This window comes from Myotis daubentonii, chromosome 12, assembly GCF_963259705.1.
Source record: "Myotis daubentonii chromosome 12, mMyoDau2.1, whole genome shotgun sequence".
NCBI lineage: Eukaryota > Metazoa > Chordata > Mammalia > Chiroptera > Vespertilionidae > Myotis > Myotis daubentonii.
The window spans coordinates 44,849,070-44,872,786 of NC_081851.1; the positions used below are offsets into that span (position 1 = coordinate 44,849,070).

General features: G+C 41.5%; 1 protein-coding gene across 9 annotated transcripts in view; it reads left to right on the forward strand.

Moving 5' to 3' along the window:
• USP34 (ubiquitin specific peptidase 34) overlaps positions 1 to 23,717 on the forward strand; it is a 245,626-nt gene that overhangs the window by 27,446 nt on the left and 194,463 nt on the right. For 8 of the 9 annotated variants that reach the window (XR_009447947.1, XR_009447948.1, XM_059659684.1 and 5 more), the window contains exons 2-4: positions 6,086 to 6,173; positions 19,932 to 20,340; positions 23,549 to 23,599. Coding sequence is in view for 7 of the 9 variants with exons in the window: in XM_059659684.1 (XP_059515667.1) it covers positions 6,086 to 6,173; positions 19,932 to 20,340; positions 23,549 to 23,599 (548 nt within the window). In the remaining 2 variants the exon portion in view is untranslated. Of the gene's footprint in view, positions 1 to 6,085; positions 6,174 to 19,931; positions 20,341 to 23,548; positions 23,600 to 23,717 lie in introns of those variants that run through there. The other variant, XM_059659686.1, reaches the window with a different exon arrangement.

Below are 23,717 nucleotides of genomic sequence, written 5' to 3' on the forward strand. Positions count from 1 at the left end.
AAGGGTAGCGGTTGTACGCCAATTACCATGTTTCTCTTTTATTAGTGTAGATGCTTTTACTAGAGGCCCGGTGCACAAATTCGTGCATGGAGGGTCTGGGGCGGGGGCAGGACATGATTGGCCCTCCGGGCGGGCAGTGGGATGCCCTTGCTGGCCCAGGATCCAGCTCCATCCTGCTCACATTTGCGTTGGTTGTTGGGAGCCACCTTGCAGCTGCTTTTATATTGTTTCTTCCTTGTGGAGTGTCTAGGGAGGGGAAAGTGGTCACAGTGCCAAGGCTGACTTCCAGGAGGCCGGCGCTGCTGGTCTATCAGTGCCTGGCCCATTCTCCAGAGATTAGACCTGCAGGACTATTGAGGGAGTGCATGGCTGCTGCTGGGCTGGTGGGCTGCTGGGATGGGTCGGTCAGCTGAGCGACGCTCCCGCTATGGGAGCACACTGACTACCAAGAGGCAGGTCCTGCATTGAACGCCTGCCCCGTGGTGGTCAGTGCATGTCATAGTGACCAGTCACTCTGGTCGTTCCAGTTGTTTGGTCGCTTTGGCTTTTATATACATAGAAGATATATAGCTTGCCAGATCCAGTGGCACAAAGACGTATCCCTGCTTTCTTTCTTTCTTTCTTTCTTTCTTTCTTTCTTTCTTTCTTTCTTTCTTTCTTTCTTTCTTTCTTTCTTTCTTTCTTTCTTTCTTTCTTTTTAAAAATATATTTTATTGATTTTTTACAGAGAGGAAGGGAGAGAGACAGAGAGTTAGAAACATCGATGAGAGAGAAACATCGATCAGCTGCCTCCTGCACACTCCTGACTGGGGATGTGCCTGCAACCCAGGTACATGCCCTTGACCGGAATCGAACCTGGGACCTTTCAGTCCACAGGCCGACGCTCTATCCACTGAGCCAAACCGGTTTCGGCATTTCTTTCTTTTTTAAAAAATATATTTTATTGATGTTTTACAGAGAGGAAGGGAGAGGAATAGAGAGTTAGAAACATCGATGAGAGAGAAACATCGATCAGCTGCCTCCTGCACACTCCTGACTGGGGATGTGCCTGCAACCCAGGTACAAGCCCTTGGCCGGAATGAACCCGGGACCCTTCAGTCCGCAGGCCGACGCTCTATCCCCTGAGTCAAACCAGTCAGGGCTATCCCTGCTTTCTTGTAAGAGTTTTATAGTTTTGGTTCTTACATTTGGGCCTTTAACCTATTGAGTGGATATTTTGTACCTGGTGTGAGGTAAGGGTCCAGCTTCGTTCTTTTGCATGAAGCTATCCATTTGTTTTAGCACCATTTGTAGAAAAGACATTCCCTGTTGAGTAGTCTTGGCATTTTTGTTGAAAATCAGTTGACTATAGATACATGGATTTATTTCTGGATTCTCAGTTCTCTTCAGTTGATTTATATGTCTACTCATCTGCCAGCACTACATTGTCTCGATCATTGTAGTTTTGTAGTAAGATTCATAATTTTACACTGTGAATCATCTTTGTTCTTTTTCAAAATTATTTTGGCTACTTTGGATCCCTTGAGTTTCCATATGAATTTTGGGATCAGCTTGTCAGTTTTGTTTTGTTTTTAAATATATTTTATTGATTTTTTAAAAAATATATTTTACTGATTTTTTACAGAGAGGAAGGGAGAGGGATAGAGAGTTAGAAACATCGATGAGAGAGAAACATCGATCAGCCCCCTCCTACATGCCCCCCACTGGGGATGTGCCCGCACCAAGGTACATGCCCTTGACCGGAATCGAACCTGAGACCCTTGAGTTCGCAGGCCGACGCTCTAGCCACTGAGCCAAACCGGTTAGGGCAGCTTGTCAGTTTTTAAAAGAAATCAAGTGGAATTCTGAGAGGGTATGGAAAATTTGTAGATAAAGCTGAAAAGTATTGCCATTTTAACAATAATAAGTCTTCCGACGTATGAACATGGGATGTTTTTCCATTTATTTAGATCTTTAATTTCTTTTTTTTCACTTTTTTTTTCTTTTTTTACAAACCCTGTGTTGAGGGCTGACTTTCAGTAGATCGCTGTGAGGGAGGTGCTTTGCTACGCACAAAACCCCGACCCAGAAGCAGGTCTTCTACGAATGGTTTAGCATCAGGTTCCCCACGAACGTGCATTGTGTGAAGGGCAAGGAGACGGCCTCCTTTGTGGCCGCACCCCGTTTCCCAGGACAAGGGGCTCTCCGCACCATACCCTGGTCCCGATGCGCAGCAGGGTTCTTTAATTTCTTTAACAATGTTTTCAGTGTATAAGTTTTGCACAAAATCAATGCAATTTCTGTATCCTGGTAATGAACAATGCAAAAGTGTGAAACTTAAAAATAGTTCTATTTACAATAGCATAAAAAACCTAAATTCTCTTACTCTGTAACTTCAGATGTCTTGTACTTCACAGATTTTTATATATGATCAAGTCTGCTGTTGCTATTGTCCCATTACATTTTTATACTTCATTCATTGTTTTGTTATGTGTTGTTTTTCTGACTTGTTTATAGGTCACTGAGCTTCCTTAAAGGGACTATTTTGAAATCTTTATCGGACAAATCACATATCTTCATCTCTTTGGGGTTAGTTACTAAAAAATTACTGTTTTTTTTTTGTGGTCTAGGTTCTTTGATTTTTTTTCATATTCCTTGAAGTCTTGAGTTGCTGTTTTTATATCTGAATATTAGTCACCTTACTGATTGACTTCGAGAAAGATATACCTTGTCTCAGCTCTGTTAGGGATTGAGGCTTTTTCAGTCTTTTCTATGGATATACCTCCTCATTGCTTATACACCCTTGGAGGGAATTCTTAAGATTGTATGCCTTCTCTAGATCATGCAAAGCTGGGTTAGTTCTGGCAGCCTCTGATTTGCTTTCCCTAAGCTGGTGCTGAATTTTTAAGTTTGTGTGCTTTTTCCCACTTCCCTAGAGTTGGGACCCTTTCTGTACCTACCCAGTAGCTGTCTGCAAAGGCTTGCTCATGTTGTTCTTAGGCGTGCACCGCTGGTGCCAGCCATCGATGGGACTGTGTCTACATCAGTGCTTTTCAACCAGTGTGTTGCAAGAATTTTTAAAACCTGACTAGTCAGGGGAGCCAACCTTTTTTCTCTTAGATTGTCAAAGAAAAAATGAGAACAGCCAACACAATAGCCTTCAGGTGTGAATGAATCACAATTACAACTATTTTTTGTCAGATTGGCAAAAAATATTGTATGTTTTTTGGTGTGCCACAGAATTTTAGTAGTTTATGTGTGCCATGAGATGAAAAAGGCTGAAAGTCACTGGTTTAAATGATCAATCATATTGTTATTTCTTGATACATATTTTCAACTCTTGACTTCCTCCTATGGAAGGTCTATTGGTCTTTTGACTTCTATGGAAGGAAGAGGATTAGCTGTTGTTGTTTTTTTTACTCTTGCCATGCCTTTCCAATTGTTTTTGAATTAATACTGTGTATTTGTTACTGGGACTATGTAAATATTATTCACTGCTAAGCCAGGCAGTATATTGTAGTTACACTTTTTGACTTACATCATTTCTTTCATCCCTATATTTAGTAGTTGCCAAGTTTAATATGCATGTGTGTTGAGTTTCTGTCAGCATTTATTATAATTCCTCTAAAAGAGTAAAACTCGTTTTTAGATAAATCAAATGTAAATTATGTTTATTTCCCCCATTGCAGAACCATCTTACTTAGAGCCCTTTTATTCTCTTTCTCCTGTCTTTTTTAAAAAAAAAATATTTTTTATTGATTAAAAAGCACACAAACTTAAAAATTCAGCACCAGCTTAGGGAAAGCAAATCAGAGTGAAAGGGAGAGGGAGAGATATAAAAATCAATAATGAGAGTCATTGATCGGCTGCCTCTTGGACGCCTCACATGGGGATCGAGTCTACAACCTGGGCATATGTTCCATCTGGGAATTGATCCATTACCTCCTCATTCATAGGTCGACGTTCAACCATTGAGCCACAAGTGTTCTTGGGGTCTGTGCACAGTGTTCTTCCTTGTATCTTCCTATTATCCTGGAGATTCTCTTTAAACATCAACTTTACCTAGAATGCTTTAATCTCTCTCTTTTACTCGTTTTAATGTCTGAATTCTTAACATTCTAGTCTTTGTCTAAAAATAACCTCTTCAGAGATTTTCTTCCTGACTTCCCATTTTAAGGTGGGTTATGCTTATTTGGTACATAATAATAGCCTTGTTGATTTCTTATTGGTATTTATCACAATATGTATGAGTATTATTTATTTACATCTTCATGTTCTTCCTTTTCTTGGCTAGACTAAGTTCCATGGGGTGGGGATTGTTGCTATTTCATTCATTATTGTCTATGGCATACATAGTGCTCAACAAATATTAATGTACTAGAGGCCTGGTGCATGAATTTGTGCACAGGTGGGGTCCCTCGGCCTGGTTGGCGATTGGGGCTATAGGAGGTTGGCTGGAGGGAGGGGTCTTGGGAGGTTGACTGGCAGGCGGGGGGGGGGGGGCGAGAGGGACCAATTGGGGCCATTGGGGCCCTCCAGTGAGGGGGGAGGGGCTGTGGGAGGTTGGCCTGCTGGGGGGAGGGGCTGCAGGAGGTGGCTGTGGGAGTGCACTGACCACCAGGGGGCAGCTTCTGCATTGAGCGTCTTCCCCCTGGTGGTCAGTGCGCATCATAGTGACCGGTCATTCTGTCGTTCTGTTGCTTAGGCTTTCATATATGTAGATATATGATGACTTCTAGACACAGTGGAGATTTAAATGCCATGCGTTTTGTTATCTTGGACTTTGTTTAACATGAAGTTGTCAAACTATGCCCATCATGCAAACCTGGCCAGTTGGTCTTTTTGTAACATGGCCATACTCATTTATTTGTTACATATTGTCTGTCACTGCTTTCAAGATACAGTGGCAGAGCTGCGTAGTTGTGAAAGAGACTTGGTGGCCTGCAGACCTAAAATATTCCCTTTCTGGCCCTTTATAGAACATTTTGCTGATCTCTGAATTTAAAAAAAATATATATTTTTATTGATTTCAGACAGGAAGGGAAAGGGAGGGAGAGGTAGAAACATCAACGATGAAAGAGAATCATTGATTGGCTGCCTCCTGCATGCTCCCCACTGGGGATCGAGCCCACACCTGGGCATGTGCCCTGACTGGGAATCAGACCCATGACCTCCTGGTTCACAGGTTGATGCTCAACCACTGAGCCACGCCAGCTGGGCTGATCTCTGATTTTATACAAACATTGTACTTTAAAAGACTTTACTGGGCTATTAGATTTAACTTTAGGTTCCTTTTGTTGTAGTAGTAGTAGTAGTAGTAGTAGTAATAGTAATAGTAGTACATATTGTATATGAAATGCCAATATGTCAGGGAATTGAAGAGGGAATTTAGTAAAGAGAAATAATTAAATAGATGTTGAAGGTTTAAAGAGCAAAGGAACCCAGAGAACATCCAGAAATGATGATGACAACAATGATGATGCCTGCAGGAAACATCCATTCTCCCCTAAGGCTGGAGAAACAAAGGAAAGAGGGTTGTCTAGGACTCCAGGGAAGGGATGCGGCCTGCCTAATCCTGGTACTTCTAAGAGAGTGGTACCATGAGATAGGTTCTTAGAAGCTGGAGCCTGACTGGAATCAATGCTGCTGCTGAGTGTTGCTTTCAGATATAGCAAGCTAAAGAGTCCTTGGTCTCTTTCTACCTTCCAGTCTTTTTCTAGTGTTGTGTAGGCACTGGAGGAAGATCTTAACAGGAAGCCAGTTGGAAATGAAAAATGTAACTTGTAAGAGTCCTAGCCCCAGCATCACAAAACAGAACTGAAGGGTGGATTTGAAGTTGAGAGACAATACCAGAATAATTGCAAAATGTCTTCTTTTTTTTTCCGCTCAGAATTACATATATTAAAAATCTCTTAAGCTCAAATTAGTCAATAATTACATAAACAAACCAAGATTTATTTGGTGAAAGCAAAAAATAAAAAGTCACCTGAAATATTTACATTTCTAAAAATCTAGGCTTTTTTTAAAAAAAATGAAATATTGGCTTTAACATTGGTTTAGCATTATTTATTCATAATTAAAAATTTTCTTTTCTACTTTATTTTAGTATCAGATATAGAAGGTGGTGATGGACTGCAGCTCAGAAAGGAACATACTCTCAGAATATTTGCTTACATCAATTCCTGGACACAGAGGTATGTATTCTTAAGTATGTTGAAGATGACTTTGTGATTTGTATTTTAAATTTGCTTTGTCATGAAGTTTTCCTTTTAGGATGTTGTGTTATATACCTTTAGTCATAAAATGACAATTTATCAATATTTAATAAGTATCTTCTTTCTTATTCATTTATCGTTTTGTTTTTAAAACATTAAAAATAAAAACTCATTTTTTCTTTAACCCCCTTTTTCATTATTAACACATGTGGATGTGGTCAAAATTCTAAAAATTATTTTGAGATGTTAAAAAATTGTTATGGCATAGCTAAAGACCTATAACAAACTTAATCCTTTAAAAAAAATCACTAATGTGATAGATGACACTTTGACCCTTCTGGAAGCCACTTGCTATTTGTTCCTTTCCAATTATGTATACTAGATCCATTTAAAAATAATACATATAATGAAAAATATAGAGAATAAAACTTTAGGGAACACAATACTTAAAACAACCAAACTTTGTTTCAAGTATTTGCAAATTTTTGTTCGACATGATTTTAGTTGGTTATGGCTAAATATTGTTTTCTCTTGTGTGCCTATCCTGTTTAAACTTCTTGGTCCTTCTAAAATTTTTATGGGTAGAGGATATTTGAGGTACTGTGTGTGCAATGATTAATGAACATATTAACTGCAGTGATAACATAAATGAGCATTCTGAAGCACACGGAGTAGCTGATGATAGTTTATCAGAATAGTTTAATTTCAAAAAAGCATTTCCTGTGCAAAAAATACCTTTTCCATCTTTTTTCCCTTTTTTCAATAAAATTAGAAAAAAAGATTGTAGATTTTCGTTATTTGAAATTTATGTGTTGTCACTATTGGCATTTCTTCTGAGTCTCAACCTGAAATTTTTTTTGACTTAAGTTTAGCAATGGTTGTTGTTCCTTTCATTATGGGTAAAATAGATGATTGGATATCTTATGATACTAACATATTAATGCATTACAATTCACATTAATAGCAAAAGGATTTGAAATGTCATTATTTGAGTCAGAATTTTAAATTTTTTGTAACTATATTTAGGTGGCAACATGTGATACTAGGATAAAACCATACTTTTAATTTCACGATTTATAGTGTGCCACTAAATAAAAATGAAATTCAGAGAAATGATATTTTACTAACATCTCACTTCTGATTATTGGTGGAGCTGGGTAGGAGTTACATTCTTGCATTTGTAGTCCACTTTTTAAAAAAATATATTTTATTGATTTTTTACAGAAAGGAAGGGAGAGGGATAGAGAGTTAGAAACATTGATGAGAGAGAAACATCGATCAGCTGCCTCCTGCACACCCCCCACTGGGGATGTGCCCACAGCCAAGGTACATGCCCTTGACCAGACTCGAACCTGGGACCCTTCAGTCCACAGGCCGACGCTCTATCCACTGAGCCAAACCGGTCAGGGCTGTAGTCCACTTTTATCTTAGATGTTTACTCTTAATCCCTGTATCAGGAATTTTTAGCCTGAAGTCTATGGATAGGAATTATAAAGGAAATTTTGATATGCACAATTTTAGACATTAATTTGTAGGTTTCATTAGAATATCAAAGTGTTTGTCCCAAACTGTTAGAGATGCTCTCTGCCTTTATCTCATTCTGCTCCAGCATGTAGTGGTTAAGAGTATGGCTTTGGAGCTACATAGATGTGGATTCCAGTCCTCCTTTATCACATGTGTACTGGATGATTATGACAAATTAAATAGCTTCTGAAAGGTGTAAGCTCCTCCCCATTTGTGAAATGGTAATAATAAAGCAAATACTATCTTAGGTTGTAAAGAAACAAAGTGCTTAGCATGGTATCTGACGAACTTAATAATAAACCATGTATTTTAGTTAAAACTATTAACGTTTATTTTAGGAAATGAAATATATATTGAAGAGTACATAGCTAAAGCGTGAGAAGTTGAACTGAAAATGAAAACACAGTTTGTAATGTTTATAATTCTACTTACATGATAAGTTATGAAAAGTTTTTAGCTGGTAGTAAAAAGTACCAAAAAGCAGATGGTTACATTCTATCATGCTGATAGAAGAGAGATAATAAAATAGTCAGTTGGATCACAGTGCTTTGTGGTAAAATTTTTTGCCTATTCTCCTGTCCTTATTCCCACCTATATCACCCAGATTCTTTTTTGGGCATCAGAAAAATATTGTTGCCTATATTAAGACTAAAAGCCTGGTGCACGAAATTAAGGCATGGGTGCAGGCCATAGGCCTGGCTGGTGATTGAAGCACTGGTCACCATCTGCGGGGCAATCGTCGGGGTGGTTGGGCTCCCACTTGGCTCCCTTGGTGTCTGGGAGCCAGGCAGCAGCCCTGTCTCCTGCCGCTGCTGCTGGTTGCCATCTGCAGGACGATCAATGGGGTGATTGGGTCCTGCTTTCACCTGCCTTGTCTTGCCACTGCCTGCTCATCTGCTCCACCATCCCGCCATGGACCTGCTCTCACTGGGGCCCATTGGGGCTGGCAGCACCTCCACTGCCGCCTGCTGCCAATGCCGTGTCGTCAATGCCCACCATGTTCCATGCCGCCCCCTGGTGGTCAGCGCATGGTCAAACTCCTGGTCAAGGGGACAATGCATATTATGCTTTTATTATAGAGGATCGTGAGTAAATGGCTACTCACAAAGCAGTTATTCTACAAATGTGATTTTAAATTTGGGGGCCCATGACAGTGGAAGCCCGTAAATATACCTTAGTGCATTAATGAACCCATGGCATTTGATATAAAATGTTCTTTATAGGTTTTCTGGGAGGAAAGTGATAACAGCTTTCATAAGATTATCAGTGGTCAAGGATAATATTTTTAATGTATTGAATATAGGTAAAATAATTTTTGTTTAAAAACAGTATGTTAAGCCAAACCAGTTTGGCTCAGTGGATAGAGTGTCGGCCTGTGGACTGAAAGGTCCCAGGTTCGATTCTGGTCAAGGGCATGTACCTTGGTTGCGGGCACATCCCCAGTAGGAGGTGTGCAGGAGGCAGCTGATCGATGTTTCTCTCTCATTGATGTTTCTAACTATCCCTCTCTCTTTCTCTCTGTAAAAAATCAATGAAAAACAAAAAGAAAACAAAAAACCAGTATGTTAATAAGAATTTAATAACTTATAAGCATCACAAACATTTTAATATTTTATATTCTTTTTAAAAGATATAAACTCCTGTTTAAAAGATACACTTATAAAAATCAGAAAAATACAGGAAATCAGAGTTTGAAAAAGCATGCTGCCATCCAGAGTAAAAACTTTTTTTTTTGTTTTGTCTAACCTAGGTATGAGATTGTGAACAGTACAGTTTAAAATTTTACAAAATGTGATTTTATTACATGTCTGTTGGATAATCTGATTTTTCACATATAGTCTACTGTGATCAGTCTCTGCATGTCATCAAATATTTATGTTATCATTTTACATTATTGTATAGCAGCCCAGTCAATGTGGCTGACTGGTTGAACCATGCACCAGGAGGTCACTGTTTTGATTCACCATCGACCTTTGCACCAGGAGTTCTCTGGTGTGATTCCCCGTCAGGACACATATCCAGATTGTGGGCCGTGCAGGAGGCAGCTGATCAAGTTGATGTTTCTCTCTCTGTGAAATTAATAAAAACATATTAAAGTTAATTACTGTATAGTAGTCATACAACTGCCACACCTTTGTCTTGTTTGCAAGATCAGGAAAGTTATGTATGTTGGTTTAACTGTTAACAGATTATCATTATTTAATTTTATTAATATGGTAATTGGGAATTGTATGAAAGGAAAACTAATTCAGAGAATGGGAAGAGCAGATTATGGGAATAAACTGAATATACAAAAGAGCGTACAAGGGTCTGAAAGGAATATCATGGTTGACAAATTCATTGATAACATAAGGCATAATCCTTCATGTTGGAAGTGTTGCTAGTTTTTTTTTTTTTACTTGTTCAGTGCTTATTATAAAACAGGCTTAGGTTTATATCTTGTAAATTTTATTTTCCTTAGCAGGCAGTCAAGGCTCTTTGTTGTCTCTTATCTACTTTTTAACTATTTCAAAAATTCTCTTCTAAAAGAATTCTGGGTCCTGGCTAAGATGAGGTTCTGTCCGATCTTTATATTAATTATAACATTCATACCTGTCATTTGTCCTTAAGTGTTTGAGGCTACTGCTTTTATTTTTCATTGTTCTAATAAAATTTTCATTTTATTTTATTTAATACTAGAGGCCCAGTGCACAAAAATTTGTGCACTCGGGGCTAGGGGGGTCCTTCAGCCCGGCCTGTGCCCTCTCACAGTCTGGGACCCCCTCGGCGGTGACCACTTGATGGCTTCGGCCTGCTCCCCAGGGGATTGGGCCTAAGATGGCAATCAGACATCCCTCTGGCAGCCCGGCAGCCCTTGGGGGATGTCCATTTGGCAGTGGGAAGCAGACCTAAGCTGCAGTCGGACACCCTTAGCACTGCTGAGGAGGTGGGAGAGGCTCCCACCACCACTGCTGTACTGGCAGCCGTCAGCCTGGCTTGTGGCTGAGCAGAGCTCCTCCCATGTGAGAGCGCCCTGACCACCAGAGGGCAGCTCCTGCATTGAGCGTCTGCTCCCTGGTGGTCAGTGTGTGTCATAGTGACCAGTCATTCCCAGTCTTTCTGCTGTTAGGGTCAGTTTGCATATTACCCTTTTACTATATAAGATAGAGGCCTGATGCACGGGTGGGGGCCGGCTGGTTTGCCCAGAAGGGTGATCCGGGTCAGGTTGGGGGTCCCCACTGGGGTGCCTGGCCAGCCTGGATGATGGGCTGATGGCTGTTTGCAGCTGGTCACACCCCTTTCAGGGTGGGGGTCCCCACTGGGGTGCCTGGCCAGCCTGGATGAGGGGCTGAGGGCTGTTTTCAGGCTGGTGGGCTACTGAAGCTCCCAGCCTCTTATTTTTATTCTTTTTGTTTTATTCTGGGATTTATTTACCTTCTATAGCTGTCACTGGAGCTTAGAGCCTGCTCCAGCTCTGAGGCCATTGCCAGCTGAAATCAGGTATCTGGGTTTGTTTAGCTTCTATAATTGAAACTCTGTTGCCATCACTGGCCACTCTAAGCTGTGAGGCCCCGCTGGCTGAAAGCAGGTACCTGGGGTTTGTTTAGCTTCTATAATTGCAACATTGTTGCATCCGGAGCTTGCTGCCACTGAGTGCGGCAGGCGGGGATCGATGACTTCCTCCATTACTGGAGCAAGCAAGCCTCCTGCTTGACTTCAGCTGTGTGGCTGCTGGACGCCATCTTGGTTGGCAGGTAATTTGCATATCCTGCTGATTAGACAATGGGAAGGTAGTGAAGTTACAGTTAATTACCATGTTTCTCTATTATTAGATAGGATGTCTATTGATTTTTAGACAGGAAAGGAGAACTTGAGAGAGGGAGAGAGAAACATCAATGAGAAAGAAACATTGGCTGCCTCCTGCATGGCCCCCACTGAGGATCAGGCTCCCAACTCAGACATATGTCCTGACTGGGAATCGAACCAATGACCTTTTTGTTCATGGTTCAATGCTCAACCACTGAACCACCTGCTGGGCTAAACTTTATTTTTTAAAACAGTTTTGGAAGCTGTTGCTTTTGCATAGGTTAATGTGTGTTCTCCATTGCTTAAGGATCTAACTTTCATTTTGGCATTAAAAAATTTGACCAGTGGTATATTGATATTGACTCTTTAAAATAGTGTTTTTCAGAAATTAGCTCATAAATAAAATAACTTTTATTGAGGTTGACTTCTGTGGATCAATAGTACTTGCATGTATTCAGCTGTACCACGCCAGGGAAAACGTTAGATCCAGTGTTTTTTATTTTTAAACTAGAGGTCCGGTGCATGAAATTTGTGCATGGGTAGGATCCCTAGGCCTGGCCAGTGATCGAGGCCGATCGGGGACTTCCAGCTGGGGCCTTCCTTCCCTGGTTGCTGGCCAGGGCCTTCCTTTGTTCCATGCCGCCCCCTGGTGGTCAGCGCATGTCATAGTGAGTGATAGAACTCCTGGTCGAACTCCTGAGGGGACACTTTGTATATTAGCCTTTTATGTATATAACTAGAGGCCCGGTGCACAAAAATTTGTGCACTCGGGGGGGGGGGTCCCTCAGCCCGGCCTGTGCCCTCTTGAAGGCAGTCTGGGACCCTTCGGGAGATAACGACCTGCTGGTTTAGGCCTGCTCCCGGGTGGCAGAGGGCAGGCCCAATCCCTATGTGCAGCCCCTGGTCGTGCTCAGAGCAGGACCGATTCGGGGGTTGGGGCGCCGCCCCCTGTCATGTACAGTGCAGGGAGATTGGGAGGTTGCGATGCCACCCTCGGTCACGCTCAGGGTAGGGCCGATTGGGGGGTTGGGGCACCGCTCCCTGTCACACTCAAGGCAGGGTCGATGGGGAGGTTGCGGCGCCACCCCCTGTCATGCACAGAGCAGGGCCAATCGGGGGGTAGGGACACTGCCCCCTGTCACTCACAGAGCAGTTCCCATCAGGGGGGTTGGGGCTCTGTACCCTGTCACGCACAGAGCAGGGCCAATCAGGAGGTGGGGCCCCGCCCTCTATCACCCACAGAGCAGGGCCGATCAGGGGGTTGGGGCGCCGCCACTGTCACACTCAGGGCAGGGCCGATGGGGAGGTTATGGCTCTGCCCCGTCACACACAGAGCAGAGCCCGTGGGGGGGGGGGTCTGGAGCTCCCCCCTATCAGGCACAGAGCAGGGCTGCTCAGGGGGGTGGGGCACCTTCCCCTGTCATGAACAGAGCAGGGTGGATAGGGAGGTTGTGGCCCCGCCCCCTGTCACACACAGAGCCATAGAACGATCAGGGGATTTGGGTGCTGCCCCCTGTCACGCTGATCCCGGTGCCGGGAGGCCTCATGGCTCCGCTGATCCCAGTGCTGGGAGGCATATTACCCTTTTACTGCATAGGGTAGAGGCCTGGTGCATGGGTGGGTGCCGGCTGGTTTGCCCTGAAGGGTGTCCTGGATCAGGGTGGGGGTCCCCACTGGGGTGCCTGGCCAGCTTGGGTGAGGGGATGATGGCTGTTTTCAGCTGGTCACACACCCTTCAGGGTAGGGGTCACCACTGGGGTGCCTGGCCAGTCTGGGTGAGGGGCTGAGGGCTGTTTTCAGGCTGGGGGTGACTGAAGCTCCCAACCGCACCTTTTTTTCTTTTCTTTTTTTTTTTTTTATTCTGGGCCAGCTTTACCTTGAGGCTTGGCTCCAGCTCTTAGGCCTCCGCACGGCTGAAAGTAGTTTCTGGCTTTTGCTTACAATGTTGCCATCCTGCTGGCTGAAGTCTGGTGGTATCTGTTACATAGTTTCTTAAACTGCAGGCTCAGAGGCCTGCAGTCGCAGGCGGGGAACGTTAGTTTCCTCCGTCACTGGGGCAACCAAGCCTCATGTTAGTTTCAAGCTGCCTGGCTGCCCCCCCCCCCCCATCTTGGCTGACAGTTAATTTGCATATCTCGCTGATTAGCCAATGAAAAGGGTAGCGGTCGTACGCCAATTACCATGTTTCTCTTTTATTAGTGTAGATATAGATTAAAATTAAACTAAATTTTTATTTTTTAAAAAATATATTTTATTGATTTATTACAGAGAGGAAGGGAGAGGGATAGAGAGTTAGAAACATCAATAAGAGAGAAACATCGATCAGCTGCCTCCTGCACAACCCCTACTGGGGATGTGCCCGCCACCAAGGTACATGCCCTTGACCAGATTCGAACCTAGGACCCTTCACTCCACAGGCCGACACTCTATCCACTGAGCCAAACCAGTTAGGGCAAAAATAGGTGTTTTTTTTTTTTTTTTTAATATATTTCTTTATTGATTTCAGAGAGGAAGGGAGAAGGAGAGAGAGATGGACACATCAATGATGAGAGAGAATCATTGATTGACTGCCTCCTGTATGCCCCCTACTGGCGATCGAGCCTGCAACCCAGGCATGTGTCCTTGGCTGGAATCGAACCTGGGACCCCTCAGTCCGCAGGCTGACGCTCTATCCACTGAGCCAAGTCGGCTAGGGTTAAACTAAATTTTTAAATCCTCAACCGAGGAGATGTTTTTATTGATTTTTAGAGAGAGCAAGAGAGAAACATGCATGAGAGAGAGAAACATTGATTGGCTACCTCTTTAATGTGCCTGACTAGGGATTGAACATACAACCTAGGCATGTGCCCTGACCAGGAATTGAACTTGCAAACTTTTGGTGCATGGGACAGTGCTCCAATAAAATGAGCCAACGGCCATGGGTATCCGTTAGGATATTTGTTGTTAGATGGAATTATAGAATGCAGATTAAAAATAATTTAATTTTGATATGTAGGTTTGTTTTGATTGTTTAGTTACTATTTTTTCATTTTATTAATTTAAGCTATATATATTATGGTAGGCATTTAGAAATTTTTATTACTCATTTTTAAAAAATATGTCTTTATTAATTTCAGAGAGGAAGGGGGAGGAAGAGAGAGGGAGAAACATCAATGATGAGAGGAAATCATTGATTGGATGCCTCCTGCACACCCCCTACTGGGGATCGATCCTGCAACCAGGACCTGTGTTCTTGGAGGGAATCAGACCCCAGACCCTTCAATCCACAGGCTGATGCTCTATCCACTGAGTCAAACAAGCTAGGGCTCATTGCACATTTTAAAATGTAAGCATACTCCACCTAGGTGGGCAGAATATAACTCTTAAGTATAGGCTGGTTGATTTTAGGATGATAAAAATAGGGGTAGGATTGAGAATAACATAAGCTCAGATAGTGGAAGGGTATGAATGATATGGTATATAAATGCAAAGTAATTGGTGTATAAATTGATAGGAAAAGCCTGTCTTTTAAAAAAAGTCAATATTTTCCTATTTCCTCAGCCCCATTTTTATTTTCAACTCTTTCAGATGTTGGTTTTGATATTAACCTTTATATTCTAAAACATTATTTTGGCACTAGAGGCATTTTGCATGAAAAGATTCGTGCAATAGGCTTTCCCTTCCCCTGGCTGCTGGCACCGGTTTTCCTCCCGCACCCGGGATCCAGGCGTTCGCTCTTGCCGGAGCCGTCTTCAAGCCTTCGCTGCCCCGCCCGCCGCTCCAGGCTGGGTCGCATACGGGACATCTGCTGCCCTGGGTTGCAGATAGTAGGCCCGGATGACGGCAGGGCAGGTGGGATGGCGCTGTCCCACCCTGCCTACAGTATGCAAATTAGCCGCCATCTTTGTTGGTTAATTTGCATATCACACTGATTAGCCAATGGGAGACTTGGTGAAGGTATGATAAATTACCATGTTTGTCTATTAGTTTGGTAGTAGAAGGTAGTAGAATTTGTGCACTGGCAGGGAAGGGGGGTCCCTCAGCTCAACCTGTGTCCTCTCACAGATCATGCTGCCGCTTGCCCCGCCCACCCCGCCCTAGACACGGCAGGCTCAGATCTTTTCGCTGGGGCAGACAACAGCTCGGACATGCTGCTGCTTGCCCCACCTGCCCTATCCAAGACACAGCAGGCCCCTATCCCGGGCTGGGGTGGACAGCAGCTCTGATCACGCTGCCGCTCGCCCCGCCCACCCCGCCCAAGACACGGCAGGCCAGGATCTCACCTTGGGCTGCACAGCTGCACAGAGGGATCCGCCTGCAGTATGCAAATTAGCCGCCATCTTTGTTGCAGGTTAACTGCCATCTTAATTGGCAGTTAATTTGCATATCACCCTGATCAGCCAATGGGAAGTGTAGCGAAGGTACGGTTAATTACCATGTTTGTCTATTATTAGATAGGATGACTTCATCTATCAATTTTTGGTATAATTATGATATTCCTTTTCTTATATATAAAGAGGTCACCCTTACTCTTCCTTATCCTTTCAGTAAAGTTATATTAGTTCTCAGGGTAGTTAAAAAAATAAAAATACTGCTCAGTGAGGAGCCAATAATGGTTTTTGGGTTCATTTTATATCTTAACATGATATAAATTCTTATTTATCTGTTGTCATTTCTTTGGTTTCCTAGAGTTTACTGTTTTTTTCATTTGATTAATTTTCTGGGTTTGGATCACTAATTCTTCCCACACTCTCTAACTTTTCTTAGTACTAATTTTTACATTTTTATAAATCACTAAATGATCTATTTTCTTCTTTTCTCTGATCTCCCCAGTCTTCTTTGGCCTTTCCTATTCCAATCTGTATTGATTTCTTACTAGGATTACTAAACAGCTTTCTTCTCTTCACATCACCTTTGAAATTTCATTTGCTTTTCTGTTGTTCTGGATCTCCAGTTTCTGGGATTCCATGTTGTCAGATCTATTGGTTTACTTCTTTGTTTTTTTCTGAGAAGAGTGCATGGGAAACATATATTTTTAGAGCTTTCAAGGCCTCAAAGTGTGTGTTCTACCCTTATTTTTATTGACAACTTGTTGGATACAGATACCTAGATGGAAGATTTTTTTCTGTCAGGACTTTGAAAATATTGCTGCATTGTATTCTGGATTCCAATATTGCTTTGAAGAAGTACTAGCTATTTTTATTCCTGAGCTTTTCCTTGTCATTCTTCACTCTCCCTGAAAGCTTTTAGGATCTTTGCCCCTCCTTTATTTCAGGAATTTCATGATATGTGTTTTGGTGGGCTTTTAAGTTCTGAAATTAAAATAATGTCATAATTTCCTCACATCTAGATTTTTTACTGTGTCTTCTTAGAATTATATTAGTCAGCTGATTTTACCTCTTTTCCTTCCCATTCTTCCCATTGTCTTTCTTTGTCGACTTTCAGAGAGGTTTCTTTAGTTTTACCTTCTGAACTTTGTGTTGAATTTTACAAATTGCTATAATTTTAATTTATTATTAAATTGTGAACGTTGTATGTGCAAAAGCTATCTATAATAATAAAAGCGTAATATGCTAATAACACTGAACGTCCTTCCAGATGACATTCTGAATGAAGCCAGGGCTGCGAGGGAAGCCTGAGTCCCTGGTGCCAGAGGGAAACCGGTGCTGGCAGCTGGGGGAAGGAAGGCCTACGCTTGCACGAATTTTGTGCATTGGGCCTCTAGTATATATTTGTACACATTAAAGGGCTCTGTTTTGTAATTTGAATGCATTAATCTTTTGTTTCAGCAACCCATTATCTTTTATGTCTCAGGATATAAATTAATTAAAGTCTTTTATTTCACTTTTTTCTTTATGCATTTTATCTACTTCCTTTGAAATTAAAAAAAATACATATTTTTATTGATTTCAGAGAGTAAGGGAGAGGGAGAGAGAGAGAGAAATATCAATGGTGAGAAGAAATCATTGATCTGCTGTCTCCTGCAAGCCCTACACTGGGGATCAAGCCTGCAGTCTGGGCATGTGCCCTGACCTGGAATCAAATAATGTCCTCCTGGTTCATAGGTCAACGTTCAGCCACTGAGCCACAGCAACTGGGCTGAATTTCTTTTTACTGCTTGTTCTGATCTGGCTTTGGTGTTGAAGTTTTTCCTGGAAAGTCTTATTATCCTTTTCTGTCCCTCCATGGTTAAGAGAGGGCACTGAAAGCCTGGCTGGTGTGCTTCAGTGGTTGAGCACTCACCCTTGCTTGAAACCTTTTATTTCACTTCTTTTCTTTCTGCATTTTATCTACTTCCTTTGAAATTAAAATATATATATATAGTTTTATTAATTTCAGAGAGTAAGGGAGAGGGAGAGAGAGATAGAAGCATCAATGATGAGAAATAATCATTGATTGGCTGCCTCGTGCACATCCTCCACTGGGAGATTGAGCCCCCAACCTGGGCATGTGCCCTGATTGGCAATTGAACCGTGACCTCCTGGTTTATGGGTTGGTCCTCAACCACTGAACCATGCTGGCCGGTCTCATTTTTGTTTTTTAAGATTGATTCCACAGTCAGTTATCAAGCAGTTTAATGCTCATTTCCTGACAATGAATTTTTATGGTAAAATTGACTGGCCTTTTGGCTTCCTTAACCCAAATCTGACTTCAAGATTTTTTGTGGGGGAGGGCAGTTTAGAATATTTTCACAAAAGAAACGTATTCAAAGGTATGGTCCTTTGAACTTGGTTTTTCTAAACCTAAAGGAAGACGCTATACTTCAGGAAAAAACTTTATTTTTCTTATACAAATTGCAATATTATAGAATTTTAAAACTGGAGGAGGCCTTAGAAGGAAAATCCCTTTCATTTGCTACTGATAAAATAGGCATGATGTGTCATTTAGCTTTTTCTGTGTAGTAGATTACTCCAAAAGTAGTGTTTTAAGGCAATAATAAACATTATCCTCACAGTTTCTATGGATAGGAATTTGGGAGTGGTTTTAACTAGTCAGATCTGGCTTGGATTTCCCATAAAGTTATACTCAAGATGTTGGTCAGGTTAGTCACCTCAACCTTATGTGGGGCTGGAGCATATTCCAGATGGGCTCACTTTCATGATTGGCAAGTTGTAACCTGTTGTTAATGTGATACCTCAGTATTTTTCTTATGTAGACCTCTTCACTCTTTGAGTGTCTCACAACATGATAGCTGGCTTCCCACAGAGTGAGTGATCAAAAGAGAGCAAGGCAGAAGTGGCAATGTCTTTTATGACCTACTCACAGATGTCATACACTGTTATTTCTGCCACATTCCATTCTTTAGAAGAAGCCAGTCATTAAATCTGGTCCATATTCAAGGGGAGGAAAATTGGCCTTCACTCTTTAAAGGGAAGAGTATGTGGCCATACTTTAAATCTGCTACACTTGAAGAAATGGGATTATTTCTACATGGTCACACAAGGAGTTGGTGATCTATTTGGACTACAATATAGATGTTTTGATAATATAACTAGGTGAAAATTATAATAGTTACTTAACTGTCATTCATTATTGGATGTAATTATTATAACCTATTGTGTATCACTTGTTGATTCAACAGACCCCTTTGATTATTTACAATATGCTAGGCATTGTGCTAACTAAACTTGTCTAAAAAAATTAGACAAGTATATTAATTACTGACTCATTGTTTACATTTATTTTTATATGTTGTTTTGTGTGTGTGTGTGTGTGTGTGCGATGTTCCTAAACTCTTGCTCTACCAAATAGGGTAGGAATGCTCCTCCCAAGTAGACTTCAAGCAAATTATTAATTTTAAAATGTGGGCTTTAAAATTGACAACAAAACCACTTTTGTAAAATAAGCAGCTTTACTAATAAGGCATATTATTATAACCTGTTTTCCTGTTATTTGCTGAGCATAAAATGTACTTGGTTCTCAGAGAAGCAAAAATATTTGCCACAATTCTTATGCTTAAATAGTTCTTTGTATAGAAGGACAGGTAAATGCCTACATAAAATTGAGATGATAGCTGTCCACTTAATACGGTGACTTTTTATTAACTAAAGTACCAGTTTTTTGTTTTTTTAAAAAATATATTTTATTGATTTTTTACAGAGAGGAAGGGTGAGGGATAGTTAGAAACATCAAATCAGTTGCCTCCTGCATACCCCCCAACTGGTTATGTGCCCGCAACCAAGGTACATGCCCTTAACCGGAATTGAACCTGGGACCCCTGAGTCCGCAGGCCGATGCTCTATCCACTGAGCCAAACCGGTTAGGGCTAAAGTACCAGTTTTCGATGTTACGCTATCTAAAGTTATTATGGTGCTACTTAATCAGGAAGGAGGAAATAGAAACCATTTAGAAAAATGTATTTTAGTATTTGCTTAATTTTTTATATTGTTATATATAATTGTTACTTCTCTAGGAAGTATTGATGAATTTATTTTTTTCCCCTTACAGGCAATGTCTATGCTGCTTCAAGGAATATAAGCATTTGGAGATTTTTAACCAAGTAGTGTGTGCACTTATTAACTTAGTGATTGCCCAAGTTCAAGTGCTCCGGGACCAGCTTTGTAAACATTGTACTACTATTAACATAGATTCCACGTGGCAAGATGAGAGTAATCAAGCAGAAGAACCACTGAATATAGAAAGAGAGTGTAATGAAGGAAGTACAGAAAGGCAAAAATCAATAGAAAAAAAATCGAACTCTACAAGAATTTGTAATGTGACTGAGGAGTGTTCTGATCCTTTTAGTTTATGGAGTACAGATGAGAAGGAAAAACTCTTACTATGTGTGGCAAAAATTTTTCAAATTCAATTTCCCTTATATACTGCTTATAAGCATAATACTCATCCTACTATAGAGGTATGTAAAAATAAGTATTGTGAATTTTAAGTAATACTATGTTAGTATATAGTTGTCAGTTTCTAAGTTATGAATATAAAGACAGTTATTGATGGGAAAATATATAAAAATTACTATTATAAAAATAATTCCAGTTTTCTTTAAACTGTTCCTGTAATAACTTATATTGAACATTTGTTCATATTCCTATTAAGGAAGGATATATACATTGCAGTCATAAAAATTGAACTGTTCATCGATGATCTAAATATTTTGCTGATGTGGATCTATGCTCTATTGTTAGTCTTTCAAAAGATAATGATTGGGAAAAAGAAGCACATAGAATTTTGAATTTCATTTTTAGAGGTCTAGGTAACAGAATTTGAAATGGTCTTAGTCAAAAAAGTAACTATTAGTCTCTATATATAAAGAGCCAGGGTTTGTAATGTCCAAAACGACCGAAGGGACGACCAAATGCTAGGCTGCGTGCGCAGCAGGCACAGGTGGGCGGGGACTGGCGAGTGGGCGGAACTGCTGACTTGGGTGGGGGGGGGGGGGAGGCAGGGCTGATCAGCAGCTGCCTTGGCTGCTGGTGAGGCCTGGAGTGAGAAGCAGGGTCTGATCAGCAGCCTCTGTGCAGCTGCTGATCAGCCCTTGCCTCTCTCTGGCCTCGCCAGTACCCACGCCTCTCCCTCCCTATCCCCCCCCCCCCCCCCCCCCCCAGATCAGCAGTTCAGCCCACACGCCAGCAGCACGCCAGCAGCCTGAGTCGGGGCAGCCCCGTCCCTCTGACCGGGAGACGCTAGCATAGAAACCGACCAGTAAGAACCTAATCTGGGTGAACTGCTAAGGCAGAATCTAAGGTGGGGCTGAGGAGAGGTTTTAAAAGTGCAACAGCTGTTTCGTGTAAGATGTAAAAAAGCGGTTCAATTTTTTAATGACCCGTTTGACAGTATAGTGCATTTGGCTGGCTATCAGTCCAGATATAGGGATTATGTATTTTTGTCTGCCAGGAACATCTCCTCCTGCTGAAAAAGGCGCCCCCCCCCCCCCCCATTTAAGCAATCCTATCCTACATAATCTACATAATATGCTAATTAGACCGGGTAGACCAGCCATATTCTGGATTTCCGACTTCCTTCCATGGTGGGGGGGCAGAGGCAGAGGCAGTTAGGGGCGATCAGGCCAGCAGGGGTGGGCAGTTGGGGGCAAAATCAGGCTGGTGGGGGGGGCAGGGCAGTTGGGGGTGAGATCAGGCCGGCAGGGGAGAGAAGTTAGGGGTGATCAGACAGGCAGGCAGGTGAGCGGTTAGTAGCCAGTGGTCCCAGAGTGTGAGAAGGTGCAGGCTGGGCTGAGGGAACCCCTCTTCCCCGGCGCACAAAATTTGTGCACTGGGCCACTAGTTTTAAATAATAGTATTTTCTTTTGTAACGTAAGATGGCTTGACTCATTCTATTAGTAATATTTTTTTAAGCCCTTCTAAAGAGTTTAGTAACTCATCTTAGGTTTCTAATTTAGATAATGGCATTTCTTTCTAAGTGTAGTGAAAATTGAGATAGTTACGTGGCAGTGCATAATATTAGTGGTTTAAAACAATAGTGATTTATTATTATTCATGATTCTGTGGGTTGGCCTGGCAATTCCTTTGCTGGTTTTGTGTGTCTCATTTATGCAGCTGCATTCACTTTTGAGTGTTTTATGGTCCAACTTCCTTTCTGACTTTTGGTGCTGGCTGTTGTCTAGGCTGGACAGCAGTCACCAACCTGTGGTTGCCTGCCATGTTCCACGCCGCCCCCTGGTGGTCAGCGCACATCATAACGATTGAGCTCCCGCTCTCCTGGTTGAACTCCGGAGCAATTTGCATATTAGCCTTTTATATATATAGATCATTTTTATAATCCCACCTGGGGATTTTTTTTTTTAAATTGATTTCAGAGACAGCAAGAGAGAAACATGTATGTGAGAGCTAAACATTGATTGGTTGCCTCTCATATACACCCACCCAAAATGTATGGGATGATGCTCCAACTAACTAAGCCACGGCAGCCAGGACTCCCCTTAATATTTTTGAAGGATGCTTAAAAAGCTTAGATAGTTATGCCACCATTTATTTAGCCATCCTATTGATACCTAAGTTGTTTCTAATTTTGAGATGTTAAATGAATAATTTCTGTGAGTCCGATTACATATACATTTTCTAAATGTTTTTTTTCTTAAATTTTTATTGACTTCAGAGAGGACGGGAGAGGGAGAGAGAGAGAGAGAAACATTAATGATGAGAATCATTGATTGGCTGCCTCCTGCATGCCCCTCACTGGGGATTGAGCCCACAACCTAGGCATGTGCCATTGGCCAGAATCAAACCCAGGACCCTTCGTTCCACAGGCTGATGCTTAATTCACTGAGACAAACTGTGCGTGTGTGTGTGTGTGTGTGTGTGTGTGTGTGTGTGTAAGTATATATATTTTACTGATTTCAGAGAGGAAGGGAGAGATAGGAACATCATTGATGAGAATCACTGATCAGCTGCCTCCTGCACGCCCTCTACTTGGGATGGACTCCACAACCCAGGCATGTGACCTTGACCAGAATCAAACCCAGGGCCCTTCAGTCCACAGGCCGACGCTCTATCCACTGAACCAAACTGGCTAGGGCTAGAATAATTCTTCTAAAAACACTTAATATGGTTTTGAAACTGTGCTTTGGAATTCTCTGTTTTATAATGTGCTTTCCATACATAAAATTTAACTACCCAGAAGCACACTCATCCATTGTTAGTGAGAGTATAAGCTGGTAAGGCCATGTTGGAGGGCAATTTGGCAATGTGCATCAGCATTTAAAATGTACATTCCCTTTGGTCCTGTTCATCATTTAGTCAATTATCCTAAACAACTAATAAAAAAGATATATATACGTGTGTGTGTGTGTGTGTGTGTGTGTGTGTATGTATGTATATATATAAAAGAATTACTCCAATTCTTTAAGGAAAGATTTTTGTTTAAGATAAATAATGTGTACTACATAGTATAGAAATATTTATTTGGAGAAGAGTTAACATATATTTTAGAACTCAGTCATATTAGCTTCAATTAGGAATACCACTGTTCATGATGAGAAGCAATCGCAAAATCTGAGTTTTTATAAAATCAGTCCTTAAAAAATTGTATTTTGTAACGGTTGTCATTAAGTAGTGTGACCTAATTGTATTTACTTTTTTTGATACACTCAGGATATATCAACCCAAGAAAGCAACATATTGGGGGCATTCTGTGATATGAATGTAAGTTTTTGCCTATTTTCATTCTCAGTTTTATGGAAAATTTTGTGGTTGTTCCCCCCACCCCCATTTATGTCTTTTGAGTTTATTTTTATGTATGATCAGTATTTTTCCAGTATTG